Raw genomic sequence first — 14,740 nt, forward strand, 5'->3', positions numbered from 1 at the left:
ATTCCGAAATGTTCTGGAAAAAGGGGTAAATAGTGAGGTGGCAAAATTTGCAGAAGATACAAACCTACTCAAGATAGTTAAGTCCAAAGCAGACTGTGAAGAGGTACTAAAGGGTCTCTCAAAACAGGGTGACTGGGCAACAAAACGGGAGAGGAAATTCAATGTTGATAAATGCTAAATAATGCACATGGGCAAACATAATCCCAACTAGACATACACAATGATGGGTCAAATTTACCACTCAAGAAAGATCTTGGAGTCTCTATGGAGAGTTCTCTGAAATCATCCACTCCATGTGCAGCGGCTGTGAAAACAGCGAACAGAATGCTGGGAATCATTAAGAAAGGGACAGAGAATAGGACAGAAAAAATCGTGTTGCCTCAATATAAATCATTGGGAGGCCCACAGCTGAACACTGAGTGCGGATGTGGTCGCCCTGTCTCCAAAAAGATCTACTGGAATTGGAAAAGCTTCAGAAAAGCCCAACCAAAATGACGAGGGGGATGGAACGGCTGCCATATGAGGAGAGATTAATAAGAGTGGGACTTTTCATCCTGGAAAAGAGACGGCTAAGGGGGGATAGGAAAGAGTTCTATAAAAGGTTGAAGGGTGTGAAGGAAGTGTTATTACTCTTTCTAACATATGAACTAGGGGCCACCAAATGAAATGAACGGGCAGCAGGTTTAAAAAAACCAAAGGAAGTACTGCTTCACACAACGCACAGTCAACCTGTGGAAATCATTGCCGGGAAATGTTGTGAAGGCGAAGACTACAACAGGGTTCAAACAGGAACGAGAGAAGTTCCTGGAGGACAGGTCCATCTGTGGCTATTAGCCAGGGTGGGCAGGGATGGTGGCCCTAGCCTCTGTTTGCCAGGAGCTGGGAATGGGCAACGGGGGATGGATCACCGGAAGGTTCCCTGTTCTGTTCATTCCCTCTGGGGCACCTGGCATTGGCCAGAGGATACTGGGCTAGATGGACCTTTGGTGTGACCCAGGAGGGCCGTTCCTCTGTTATGTTCTCACGTAGTTCCAGCCCCCTGCTCTGAGCACTACACCCCACTCTACCTGCAGAGCCGGGTGCAGTCCCGCTGGGAGGGGAGTGTGTGAGAGACCTTATTGGGGTCGGGGGGGGATGTGGGAGCCCCTGATTACGTCTCTCTCCCCCCGTACAGGTGACATCACCGTGATGAAGACTGCGGCTGGATGTGCCTCCCCTGGCGCTTGCATGAAGAGCGTGGGGAAGAACAAATACGCCCAGGGCATGGTGGAGATGCTGAGCCGGGCCAAGTGCTACCCAGCTCCCAGGGCCGGTGGAGGCATTGGGGAGCCCTGAGTCCCGGACTAGCGTCCTTCCCTTCTGCTGCATGCCGGGCTGCTGTGCACCTCCCTTCAGCAGCCACCAGCTGCTGCTTCTCTTTGGGGGGGATTCTGGGTTCCTTTTGTGCATTGGCTGAATAAAGTGAGTTGTGGGGAAAGCACCCCCCTAGCTCCTTGTCCCCTGACCGCCCCGTACCGGGCCCCCCCGCCCCTATCTGTGCACAAGTGATGCTGGCAGGAAGAGAACTCGGGAGTCCTGACTCCCAGTAACCCCCCCTGTAACCCACCAGAGCCCACTCCCTTCTGAAAGCCAGGGATAGAGCCCAGGAGTCCTGGCTCCCAAGCCCCCTGCTCTAACCACTGGACCCCCTCCCCTTGCAGGGCCAGGGAATGGAACCAAGGAGTCCTGCCTAGACCCCCTCCCCCAGGGGAAGGCCCGTGGCCGGGGGAAAGGCACCAGCTGGCTAAGCTCCCCTGGGGAAGGAGGGCTGTGGGAAGGAGAGGCCGTGGCTCACCCAGCTGTCCAGGCGGGCGGAAACGCCCTGGAGGGGAGCAATGTCCTTCTAGGTTGATTTTGCAGGGCTCAGTTCGTCCCGCTCTCTGGGGCGGCTCCACTGGGAATGCCGGGCTCAGGGAAGGTGTCAGGAAACAGGGCAGATCCCCCCAGCCGGTGGTGCTCTGTGAGCAGATTTCACCCAGCGTGAACTCCTGGATCGCTGCCCCCGTCTGACCCCGGAGTCACAGCCAGTCCCCTCAGATACTCTCAGACAAGCCGGACTTTGGGAGGAAAGGTCACGTACACCCCAAACCAGCCCACCTAGGTTGTTCCCAGCCCCAGGAGACCGGTCACTTACCCCAGAGCCACGGGACCCCAGATCCTACACCAAAGGCAACGCTGGCAGCCAGGTCTGTAGGAAACTCGCTAAAGGTTCGTGAGCTAAGGAAAGGGAATGAGGGTCACGAGGGGTTAAAGCCGGTAAAATTCATGCCCAGGTGAGTCGCAGTCTGTAATTCCAAACGGTGGCGGTGATGGAAGAAACTGCCGTTTTCCCAAGTCTTTTCAGGTGCCCCCAGACAGTCTCCAGGGCTCCCCGCTTTGCATCCCGTTCTGGTCCCTGTAAGAGTCCAGCCAGCCCAGCGAGGCAGGATCCTTCCCTGAATCCATCCTTACAGCTTCTTCTCCCAGAGAACAAGCTGGCAGGGCCCCCACCCACGTGGGCTTTGCCTTCGATGGGGAGAGGGAGGAACGCGGCGGTCAGCACACGCGATGGCCCCTGCCTTTGGGGTCAGCACTTTTCTGGTGCTAAAGTTGCTCATTAGCATCCCTCCGGCGTCTCTGCTGGGTCAGTGAGTCCCAGGGCTGTGCTCAGGGTGAATGGTTGTTACTCCGTTAAAAGAGCAGACGGGGAAGGGAAAACCATACCACGGCCCATTGGTTTTCATGAAATCGAAACTCCAAACACACTCTTCTACCTTCGCCATGCCTTTGATCTAGGCCAGGGTCTCTCGACATTTCCAGACAGCTGTACCCCTTGCGGGAGTCTGATGTGTCTTGGGTACCCTAAATTTCCCCTCACTGAAAAACGACTTGCTCACAAAAGCAGCCATAAAAATGCACAATGTCATGGCCGTGCTGCTGCTGACAAGCTGCTTCCTTTCTCATTTCCGCCATTATAAAATCACTCGGTGGGAACGCAGGACAAATCCTGCACTGGCATTTCAGTGTAGAGTATATAGAACAATGTGAACAAGGGGTCGACATTTTAGCTCGTACTGACTTCACTCGTGCCTTAATGCGGCCGGTTGTAAAACGAGGCAAACATGAAGATGAGCTGATGTTCCCCCCGGAAGACCTGTGTGTACCCCTGGGGTACATGGACCCCTGGCTGAGAACCACTGATCTGCACTAATGCACAAGGGAATTGGCCTCAAGACACATTGGTATCATCTGATCAGCCAGTGTCCCATGCAGGGTTGTGAAATCTCCCATCTCCGGGCCCACCAGGATGTCACGGGGCAGCCCCAGCCGATCCCCCAGGGGGCAGGTATTTGCCAACCTTTCCACAGAGCAGGACCTGGGGATTACAGTGGATGAGAAGCTGGCTATGAGACAGCAGGGTGGCCTTGTTGCCAAGAAGGCCAATGGTGTTTTGGGCTGCATCAGTAGGAGCGTTGCCAGCAGATGGAGGGAAGTGATTATTCCCCTCTATTCGGCACTGGTGAGGCCACATCTGGAGTACTGGGTCCAGTTTTGGGCCCCCACTACAGAAGGGATGTGAAAAAATTGGAGAGAGTCCAGCGGAGGGCAAGGAAAATGATTAGGGGGCTGGGGCACGTGACTTAGGAGGGGAGGCTGAGGGAACTGGGCTTCTTTTGTCTGCAGAAGAGAAGAGTGAGGGGGAATTTGATAGCAGCCTTCAACTACCTGAGGGGGGCTCCAAAGAGGGTGGTGCTCAGCTGTTCTCAGTGGTGGCAGATGACAGAACGAGGAGCAATGGTCTCCAGTTGCAGTGGGGGCGGTCTAGGCTGGAGATTAGGAAACACCATTTCAATAGGAGGGTGGTGAAGCGCTGCATTGGGTTCCCTAGGGAGGGGGTGGAATCTCCACCCTTTGACGTGTTTAACGCCCAGCTTGACACAGCCCTGGCTGGGATGAATTAGTTGGGGTGGGTCCTGCTTTGAGCAGGGGTTGGACTAGATGACCTCCTGAGCTCTCTTCCAACCCTGATCTTCTATGGTTCTCTGATTCTCTGAACCTGCCTGCCGTACCCACAGCCAGCTGCTTCATCACTGCTCTGGTCACTGCAGAAAATGCCCAGCCACCATGTGGGTGCCCCAGCCCTTCTGCCTGCTGTCTGCTCTCCTGGTCACAGGGGAGACCCTTCCGTCCCCAGGCACAGGGAGCCGGGCACCGATGAGGAGCAGGAAATGCTTGGAAAAAACAGAAAATTCTCAGGAGCCAGGAAAACCGTCCCCCACCCTTGTCATCCTGCTTGGAAATGTTCCCCTGCCCCCAGCATTGAGATTCCTGCCAGGACTCCTGGGTTCATTCCCCGGCTCTGGGAGGGAGTGGGGCGTCTCTTCTGAGGTGTATGTGCCCCACGCTGGCCCAGCGAGCGCAGGGAGAAAAGGGCCGAGCAGCGGGAGGGGTTTGCAGATTCCTGGGCACAGGGACTAGCGTGAGGGCCGCGCTGAGCTGCGTGAGCCGGGACCGAGCCGTGCTTGGCCAGGAGGGGACACTGTTGCACCATCGCACTGACTCACATGGTCTCATTTCTGGGAGCCAGGACTCCAGGTCAGGGACGGGGTGGGTCTAGAATAGGCTGGAAGCCAGCAGCAATTCGGACTCCTTGCTTAAAAGAACAGGAGTACTTGTGGCACCTTAGAGACTAACAAATTCATAAAAATTTGTTAGTCTCTAAGATGCCACAAGTACTCCCGTCCTTTTTGGGGATTCAGACTAACACGGCTGCTACTCTGAAATCTGATTCCTTAGCTGTATTCGTGGCTCCGAGTCTGACACTGCCTCTTTCTGCCTCAGTTTCCCTGATTATAAGATGGGGGTAATGTTCCCTTCCTCCCACCTGGGACCCTGGCAAAGGCGGGAGAAGGCTTTTGGAGGTTGAAGTGATGTTTCCAGATGAAAGCTCTGAAAAAAACCAAAGTGGACCAATTGGTTTTCTTTCTTTCGTCCTTCCATTAAAAACTTATGTTCACTGACTGAATTGAAACTCTCCCAAGCTCTGGACAGGAAAGAGTTAAGGATCATGGGATCTCTTCAGCCAGCCCAGAGTTTTTGCATGCACGATGGAGGTGTGAAGCCATCAGTGGCAAGGGTGAACGATCACCAATCAAATTTGGAAGAAGAGAGTTGACAGGACAGGATGGTCCCCGGCTTTGGAGTCGACACTTTTCTGGTGCTTGCATTTCAGTGTAGAGTATATAGAGCAATATGAACAAGGGGCCGACAGTTTAGCTCGTACTGACTTCACTCGTGCCTTAATGTGGCCGGTTGTAAAATGAGGCAAATATCTAGATGAGCTGATGTACCCCCGGAAGACCTGTGTGTACCCCTGGGGTACACGGACCCCTGGCTGAGAACCGCTGATCTCCACTAATGCACAAGGGAATTGGCCTCAGTACACATTGGCATCACCTGATTAGCCAGTGTCACATGCAGGGCTGTGAAATCTCCCATCTCCGGGCCCACCAAGATGTCATGGGGCAGCCCCAGCCGATCCCCCAGGGGGCAGGTATTTGCCAACCTGCCTGAGAAAACCACAGCCAGATGCTTCCTCGCTGTTCTGCTCACTGCAGCAAGCACCCGGGCACCATGTGGGTGGCTCTGCCCCTCTGCCTGCTGTCCGCTCTCCTGGCCACAGGTGAGTCCCGTCCGTCCCCAGGCACAGGGAGCCGGGTGGTGGGGGCGGGATTTCACCTGGGGAACGTGCCGCTGTGGATGGCGGATTCTGGGGTCAGGATGGAATTTGTGGGTAAAACCAGCGAGAGGAAAACCCGGGCCATGTCCCCCGACTGAATTGGGGAGAGCAGGGAGTGGAGCCTGGGACTCCCACAGCCCATGCTAGGTGCCTGGCCAGTGGGTCTGAGTCCGTCTGTCCTTCCTTCTTCTCGTTCCTTCTCCAGCTCTCACCCGGGCTTGGGGTCATCCCGATGAGCAGCACCACCCCCATCCACATGTAATCCTGCTTGGAAATGTTCCCCTGCCCATCAGCGCTGAGATTCCTGCCAGGACTCCTGGCTTCATTCCCCGGGTTTCAAAGGGGAATGGGGGTGCAACGGGTGGGGGCTGGGAGCCAGGACTTCTGGGCTCATTCCCCAGCTGTAGAAGAGGGCTGGGGTGTAGTGAGTTTGAGCGGAGATGGCTGCAAATCAGGACTCCCGGGTTCTGTCCGTGGCCTGAAAGAGGAGTGGGGTCTCATGGGTTAGAGTGAGCTGGGAGTCAGGAGTGAGGAGTTCTCGACTGTCTTCTTGGTTCTAACCCTGAATTGAACACATCTTTTTTCTACCTCAGTTTCCATATTTCTTTGATAGTGATAATATAATATGATAATATAACTTTGCTACATTCTAGGGACATAGAAGGGGCAGGGGAAGGCATTCTGAGGTTTAATTGATGTTTCCACATGAAAGCTCTAAAAAAACCAAAGTGGGCAAATTTCTTTCTTTCTTTCTTTCTTAAAAACCTTACACGCACATCATGAATTTAAAGGCCCCCACGCTATGGAGAGGAAAGAGTTGATGCTCCTGGGATCGCTGGCTGGAGGTGCACAGCCATCTATCCAAAGGCTTAACAAGCATCAATCGTATTCTGAAGAAGAGAATTGGGAGGATCAGCGATGAAAAGTGGGCTGAAGTCGAGTGTGGCTGAGCTGACGTAACTCTGAGAGGCAGAGGCCTGGACCAGAGATTTACGACGGGGTGTGTGTGTGTGTGTGTGTGTGTGTGTGAAAGGTTCACCGCAAAGCCAGGCAGAAACCCCTCCTCAGAGCAGCTGAATTCTTGTTTTTCTGTCTACACAGACGTGTGGGGTTTGTTCGCAGGCACAAGCTGCACCCCAGATAGCCACGTCAGCAGCTGAAAATGTATTCTAGCCACAGACACTCAGGCAGCAAACAGACTTGTCTGCAGTGTTGAGTCAGATACAAATGACCAGCTAGCAAGATGCCTTTCCCCATCCGGAGAGTTAAATGGAACTGGGCAGAACTGCTGCAAAAGCAGGTGGCATTTCTCCAAGATCTGCCTGCCCACACGTTCAGTGAGGAGGCATTGGTGGTAACAACTCCCACAGCGCCACCTCTTGGTTCCTGGTGGTATTTCGCCCACGGGCACTGCCTGGGGAGGGGTGGGGAGCCGGGGTTTGTACCGAGAAGGGATTTTTCCAACCTCCAGGGAGCGCTCTGCAATGCGAGGTGTGTGCGTCCAGAGAGCTATCGTGCTCCGGCCCCCTGCAGCCCTGCGCCCCCTCGGAAGGGACCTGCGTCACCGTCGTGGCAGAGATCAGGCTGGGTGAGTGAAAGAACATTCCTACTAAGTGTAGACACCATTGTCCTCCTGAAGCCAGGGGTCGAACCCAGGAGTCCTGGCTCCCACCCCCTCCTCCTACTCTAACCAATAGCCTCCGCTCCTCTCCAGGAGCAGGGACTGCTCAGTCTGGAAAGATAATGTCATAGACAGGGGATGGGATGAGATGGGGAATTGCAGTGGGTGACTGTGGGGCCTGGATCAGACAGAAGAGAGGATTTTATTGGGGGTCGGGGGAAAGATGAGATTAGTTGGGGGTGGGGTGGATGGAACAAAACGGGAGGATGGAGCAGCTGGGGATCCATTGGGGAGCTCAGAGGTGATTCTCTGTTTCTCTTCCACAGAGGGAAACTACTTCTCCTACACGGCTAAATCGTGCCTGGAGCCCAAGAACTGTGAGTCCGGTCCCTTCTCGCTGACCTACGCGCAGAATGTCACCATGCGGGCGAACATCGTGAGCTGTAACACCGACGGCTGCAACGCCGGGGCCATCCCAGGTGTGTGTCTGCTGCAAACCTAGAGCTCTGCTCCGGCCACACCTGCCTGGAGAGAACCCAGGAGTCCTGGCTCCCAGCCTCACCCCCCACCTCTAACCCATAGACCCCACTTCCCTCCCACAGCTGGTGACAGAACCCAGGAGTCCTGGCTCCCAGCTCCCCTGCTCTAATCACTAGACCCCACTCCCTTCCCCGAGCTGGGATCGAGCCCAGCGTGTGGTGACTCCCCACCCCTGGCTGACTGTGTGTGTCTGACTGTTCTCAGTGCCAACTGTGAGCTCCGTCCCCAATGGCCGGCAGTGCCAGATGGTTTTCATAGTGGATCGTTTTGACAAGCAGCCGGTGGGGATGTTGGCCTGCACCGGCGCCGAGGACCATTGTGTTGAGGAATCTGGGATATTAACACTGGGTAAGTCCTCCAGATGGGGGCGGGGTCTGAACACAGAGTACGAGGTGGAGCCCAGGTGTCCTGGCTCAGTCCCAGCCCCCCTTGCTCTGACCCACTAGACTCCACTCCCCTGGCAGAGTTGCAGAGAGAACCCTGGAGTCCTACTTGCCGAGATGCCAAAGGAGCACCCAAGGAGGATAAGGCCACTGCGGAGAAACTAAATGAATTCTGTGCATCGGTCTTCACGGCTGAGGCTGGGAGGGAGATTCCCAAACCTGAGCCATTCTGTTTTCATAACAAATCTGAGGAACTGTCCCAGATTGAGGAGTCATTACAGGAGTCTTTGCAAGAAATTGATAAATTAAACAGTAATAAGTCACCAGGACCAGATGGGATTCGCCCAAGAGTTCGGAAGGAACTCAAATGTCAAATTACAGAACTACTAACTGTGGTTTGTAACCTACCATTTAAATCAGCTTCTGTCCCAAATGGCTGGAGGATGGCTAATGACATGCCAATTTCTAAAAAGGGCTCCAGAGGTGATCCCATGAACAACAGGCCAATAAGTCTGACTTCAGTATTGGGCAAACTCATTGAAACTATAGGAAAGAAGAGAACTATCAGTCACATAGATTAACATAATTTGTTGGGGAAGGGTCAACATGGTTTCGGTAAAGGAAAATCACGCCTCACCAATCTACTAGAATTCTCTGAGGGGGTCAACAAGCGTGTGGACAAGGGGGATCCCATGAATATAATGTACTTAGATTTAGAAAGCGTCCCTCACCAAAGGCTCTTAAGCAAAGTGAACTGTCATGGGATAAAATCCTCTTATGGCTCAGTAACTGGTTAAAAGATAGGGAAAAAAGGGTAGGAAAAATGGTCAGTGTTCAGAACGGAGAGAGGTAAATAGTGGGAGTCCCCCAGGGATCTGCACTGGGCCCAGTCCTATTCACCATATTCCGAAATGTTCTGGAAAAAGGGGTAAATAGTGAGGTGGCAAAATTTGCAGAAGATACAAACCTACTCAAGATAGTTAAGTCCAAAGGAGACTGCGAAGAGGTACTAAAGGATCTCTCAGAACTGGGTGACTGGGCAACAAAACGGCAGATGAAATTCAATGTTGATAAATGCAAAGTAATGCACATGGGCAAACGTAATCCCAACTAGACATACACAATGATGGGTCAAATTTACCACTCAAGAAAGATCTTGGAGTCATAGTGGAGAGTTCTCTGAAATCATCCACTCCATGTGCAGCGGCCGTGAAGAAAGCGAACAGAATGCTGGGAATCATTAAGAAAGGGACAGAGAATAAGACAGACAATAGCATGTTGCCTCTATATAAATCCATGGGACGCCCACAGCTTGAACACTGCGTACGGATGTGGTCGCCCCTTCTCAAAAAAGAGATATTGGAATTGGAAAAGCTTCAGAAAAGCCCAACCAAAATGATGAGGGGGATGGAAGTGCTGCCATATGAGGAGAGATTAATAAGAGTGGGACTTTTCACCTTGGAAAAGAGACGGCTAAGGGGGCATATGATCGAGGTCTTGAGAAGATTGAAGGGTGTGGAGGAAGGAAATAAGGAAGAGTTATTTACTCCTCCTAACATAAGAACGGGGGGTCACCACAGGCAGCAGGATTAAAACAAACAAAAGGCAGTACTGCTTCACACAATGCACAGTCAACCTGTGGAACTCCTTGCCAGAGGATGTTTTGAAGGCCAAGACTATAACAGGGTTCAAACAGGAACGAGAGAAGTTCCTGGAGGACAGGTCCATCTGTGGCTATTAGCCAGGGTGGGCAGGGATGGTGGCCCTAGCCTCTGTTTGCCAGGAGCTGGGAATGGGCGACAGGGGATGGATCACCGGAAGGTTCCCTGTTCTGTTCATTCCCTCTGGGGCACCTGGCATTGGCCAGAGGATACTGGGCTAGATGGACCTTTGGTGTAGCCCAGGAGGACCGTTCCTCTGTTATGTTCTCACTTTGTTCCAGCCCCCTGCTCTGCGCACGAGACCCCACTCTGCCTGCAGAGCCGGGTGCAGTCCTGGTGGGAGGGGAGTGTGTGAGAAACCACATGGGGGTCAGGGGAGGGGATGTGGGAGCCCCTGATGACGTCTCTCTCCCCCCGTCCAGGTAACATCACCGTGAAGAAGGCTGTGGCTGGATGTGCCTCCCCTGGCGCTTGCATGAAGAGAGAGGGGGAGAGGAAATACGCCCAGGGCGTGGTGAAGATGCTGAGCCGGGCCGAGTGCTACCCAGCTCCCAGGGCCGGTGGAGGCATCGGGCAGCCCTGAGCCCCAGTCTGGCGTCCTGCCCTTCTGCTGTGTGCCGGGCTGCAGTGCACCTCCCTTCAGCAGCCACCGGCTGCTGCTTCTCTTTGGGGGGATTGCGGGTTTCTTTTGTGCATTGGCTGAATCAAGCGAGTTGTGGGGAAAGCACCCCCCTAGCTCCTTGTCCCCTGACCGCCCCGTACCGGGCCCCCCCCGCCCCTATCTGTGCACAAGTGATGCTGGCAGGAAGAGAACCCGGGAGTCCTGACTCCCAGTAATCCCCCCAGTAACCCACCAGAGCCCACTCCCTTCTGAAAGCCAGGGATAGAGCCCAGGAGTCCTGGCTCCCAAGCCCCCTGCTCTAACCACTGGACCCCTCTCCCCTTGCAGGGCCAGGGAATGGAACCCAGGAGTCCTGCCTGGACCCCCTCCCGGAAGGCAAGGCCCATGGCTGGGGGAAAGGCACCGGCGGGCTAAGCTCCCCTGGGGAAGGCGGGCTGTGGGAAGGAGAGGCCGTGGCTCACCCAGCTGTCCAGGCGGGCGGGAACGCCCTGGAGGGGAGCAATGTCCTTCTAGGTTGATTTTGCAGGGCTCAGTTCGTCCCGCTCTCTGGGGCGGCTCCACTGGGAGTGACGGGCTCAGGGAGGGTGTCAGGAAACAGGGCAGATCCCCCCAGCCGGTGGTGCTCTGTGAGCAGATTTCACCCAGTGTGAACTCCTGGATCGCTGCCCCCGTCTGACCCCGGAGTCACAGCCAGTCCCCTCAGATACTCTCAGACAAGCCGGACTTTGGGAGGAAACCTCACGTACACCCCAAACCAGCCCACCAAGGTTGTCCCCTGCCCCAGGAGACTGGTCACTTACCCCAGAGCCACGGGACCCCAGATCCTACACCAAAGGCAATGCTGGCAGCCAGGTCTGTAGGAAACTCGCTAAAGGTTCATGAGCTAAGGAAAGGGAATGAGGGTCACGAGGGGTTAAAGCCGGTAAAATTCATACCCAGGTGAGTCGCAGTCTGTAATTCCAAACGGTGGCGGTGATGGAAGAAACTGCCATTTTCCCAAGTCTTTTCAGGTGCCCCCAGACGGTCTCCAGGGCTCCCCGCTTTGCATCCGGTTCCGGTCCCTGTAAGAGTCCAGCCGGCCCAGTGAGGCAGGATCCTTCCCTGAATCCATCCTTACAGCTTCTTCTCCCAGAGAACAAGCTGGCAGGGCCCCCACCCACGTGGGCTTTGCCTTCGATGGGGGGAGGGAGGAACGCGGCGGTCAGCACACACGATGGCCCCTGCCTTTGGGGTCAGCACTTTTCTGGTGCTAAAGTTCCTCCTTAGCATCCCTCCGGCATCTCTGCTGGGTCAGTGAGTCCCAGGGCTGTGCTCAGGGTGAATGGTTGTTACTCCGTTAAAAGAGCAGACGGGGAAGGGAAAACCATACCACGGCCCATTGGTTTTCATTAAATCGAAACTCCAAACACACTCTTCTACCTTCGCCATCCCTTTGATCTAGGCCAGGAGCTCTCGACCTTTCCAGACAGCTGTACCCCTTGCGGGAGTCTGATGTGTCTTGGGTACCCCCAGTTTCCCGTCACTTAAAAACGACTTGCTCACAAAACCAGCCATAAAAATGCACAAGGTCACGGCCATGCTGCTGCTGACAAGCTGCTTCCTTTCTCATTTCCGCCATTATAAAATAACTGGGCGGGAACGCAGGACAAATCCTGCACTGGCATTTCAGTGTAGAGTATATAGAGCAATATGAACAAGGGGTCGACAGTTTAGCTCTTACTGACTTCACTCGTGCCTTAAAGTGGCTGATTGTAAAACGAGGCAAATATCTAGATGAGCTGATGTGCCCCCGAAAGACCTGTGCGTACCCCTGGGGTACACGGACCCCTGGCTGAGAACCGCTGATCTCCACTAATGCACAAGGGAATTGGCCTCAGTACACATTGGCATCACCTGATCAGCCAGTGTCACATGCAGGGCTGTGAAATCTCCCATCTCCGGGCGCACCAGGATGTCATGGGGCAGCCCCAACCGATCCCCCAGGGGGCAGGTATTTGCCAACCTGCCTGAGAAAACCACAGCCAGATGCTTCCTCGCTGTCCTGCTCACTGCAGCAAACACCTGGGCACCATGTGGGTGGCTCTGCCCCTCTGCCTGCTGTCCGCTCTCCTGGCCACAGGTGAGTCCCGTCCGTCCACAGGCACAGGGAGCCGGGTGGTGGGGGCGGGATTTCACCTGGGGAACGTGCCGCTGTGGATGGCGGATTCTGGGGTCAGGATGGAATTTGTGGGTAAAACCAGCGAGAGGAAAACCCGGGGCCACGTCCCCCGACTGAATTGGGGAGAGCAGGGATTGGAGCTTGGGACTCCCACAGCCCACGCTAGGGGCCTGGCCAGTGGGTCTGAGTCCGTCTGTCCTTCCTTCTTCTCGTTCCTCCTCCAGCTCTCGCCCGAGCTTGGGGTCATCCCGATGAGGAGCACCACCCCCATCCACATGTAATCCTGCTTGGAAATGTTCCCCTGCCCGTCAGTGCTGAGATTCCTGCCAGGACTCCTGGGTTCATTCCCCGGGCTTGAAAGGGGAATGGGGGTGCAACAGGTGGGAGCTGGGAGCCAGGAAACCTTTGCTTTGAACTGACTTAGCCTGTGAAGGGAGGCATCGCTTGCCTTTGACCTTTGATTTCTTTGTACCTGTCTTGGGGCGTACGCACCCCATGGTGTTCCAGAGACTGAAGGTTTAATGCGTGCCCTGCTAACCACAGCTGGGAGGAATAAAGGGGCTGGAAAGCCGTGGGGCAGAGCAGCTGCCAGAGAGGAGGGAGCGACTGGCTGCAAGCCCCCAAAGGTGCAGGGACGCAGAGCCCCGGGGGGAGGTAGGGAGGTGCTCCGGGCTCTGGCAGGGTGGGAGCTCCTCTGAGCCCGTTTATTTCGTTGGAGGGCCCTGAGCCGGCAGTCAGAGGATTGGGCAGGCCTGGGATCCCCCCTGCCCCGGTTGGGCTACGTGAACCTTGGGGCTGTGCCATATTTGGCCAGAGGGAGGCGCCATCACACCCCTCACACAGACCGTTTCTGCCTTTTCTGGCTTGTAATCACTTAGCTCCTGCCCTTCCCTGGTTCTCAGTGTTCGATCTAAAGCAGGGTGTGTCTGGGACCTTCCCTTGGGCCGACAGGATCGGGGCGTCTCCTTTCAAGGAATCAGCAGTGGACTTTCTAGGAGCTTGTGTTGGCCCGGAGGGTGCTGGGAGTTCTGGGCAGGGGGGTTTGCTGGGCTGGGGGGTTTGCTGGGGTCGCTCTGCAGTGTTATTCTCGGGGGGTGGGGGAGGGGTCTGGCTGCAATATAACGGGGAGCGATTTGCAGGCTGGAGCAGGGGTGGGCAAACTTTTTGGCCCGAGGGCCACAATTGGGTATGGAAATTGTATGGCCGGCAATGACTGCTCAGGAAATTGGGGGTGAGGGGCTGAGGGCTCTGGCTAGGGATGAGGGGTTGGGGGTGCAGGAGGGTGCTCCGGGCTGGGACCCAGAGGTTCAGATGGAGGGAGGGGGATCAGGGCTGGGGCAGGGGGCTGGGGTGCAGGAGGGGTTCAGGGGTGCAGGCTCCGGGCGGCGCTTACCTCAAGCAGCTCCCCGAAGCAGCGGCATGTCCCCGCTCTGGCTCCTACGCCGAGGCTCTGGGCGCCACGTCGTCCGCAGGCGCCGTCCCTGCATGGGCCACAGTTCCCAGCCAGTGGGCGCTGCGGGGGTCCCCACGCATAGGAGCCGGAGGGGGGACCTGCTGCTGCTTCTGGGAGCCGTGTAGAGCGGGACAAGCCCCCCACCCCACTCCTTGGCTGGAGCACCAGAGCGGGCTAAGCCCCGGACCCCACTCCTCAGTGGGAGCTCGAGGGCCGGATTAAACCATCTGGAGGGCCGGATCCGGCCCCCGGGTCATAGTTTGCCCACCCCTGGGATGGAGAACTGAGGGGCCCTGGCAGGTCATGGGTCCAGGCTGTAGGCTGGGGAATGTCCCAGGGACGCCCTTTGCACAGGAGGATCAAAAGGAGAAAGAACAAAGGAGACCCCTTCCCCCTCCCCGCCTCTTTGGTCTCTGGGAGCTGAGGCTGGGATATTGGATTCAGCTCCAGCCAAGCTTAATCCAATGTCCCAGCTCCCGGAGACCGAGACCGGGGGGGGGTGTGCCCGGACACCTGGGTTCAGTGCAGATGCGGGCAGCGGTGT

The 14,740-nt window shown here is 55.6% G+C and overlaps 1 protein-coding gene across 1 annotated transcript; it reads left to right on the forward strand.

Moving 5' to 3' along the window:
- Positions 1–5,607: 5,607 nt before the first annotated feature.
- On the forward strand, positions 5,608–10,546 carry LOC144279619 (phospholipase A2 inhibitor and Ly6/PLAUR domain-containing protein-like). The gene is made up of 5 exons (XM_077841195.1): positions 5,608–5,701; positions 7,230–7,346; positions 7,706–7,858; positions 8,124–8,267; positions 10,386–10,546. Exons 1-5 carry the CDS (start codon positions 5,608–5,610, stop codon positions 10,544–10,546), a joined length of 669 nt encoding a protein of 222 aa, XP_077697321.1.
- The last annotated feature ends 4,194 nt before the right edge of the window (positions 10,547–14,740 follow it).

This window comes from Eretmochelys imbricata, chromosome 24, assembly GCF_965152235.1.
Source record: "Eretmochelys imbricata isolate rEreImb1 chromosome 24, rEreImb1.hap1, whole genome shotgun sequence".
Classification (NCBI taxonomy): domain Eukaryota; kingdom Metazoa; phylum Chordata; order Testudines; family Cheloniidae; genus Eretmochelys; species Eretmochelys imbricata.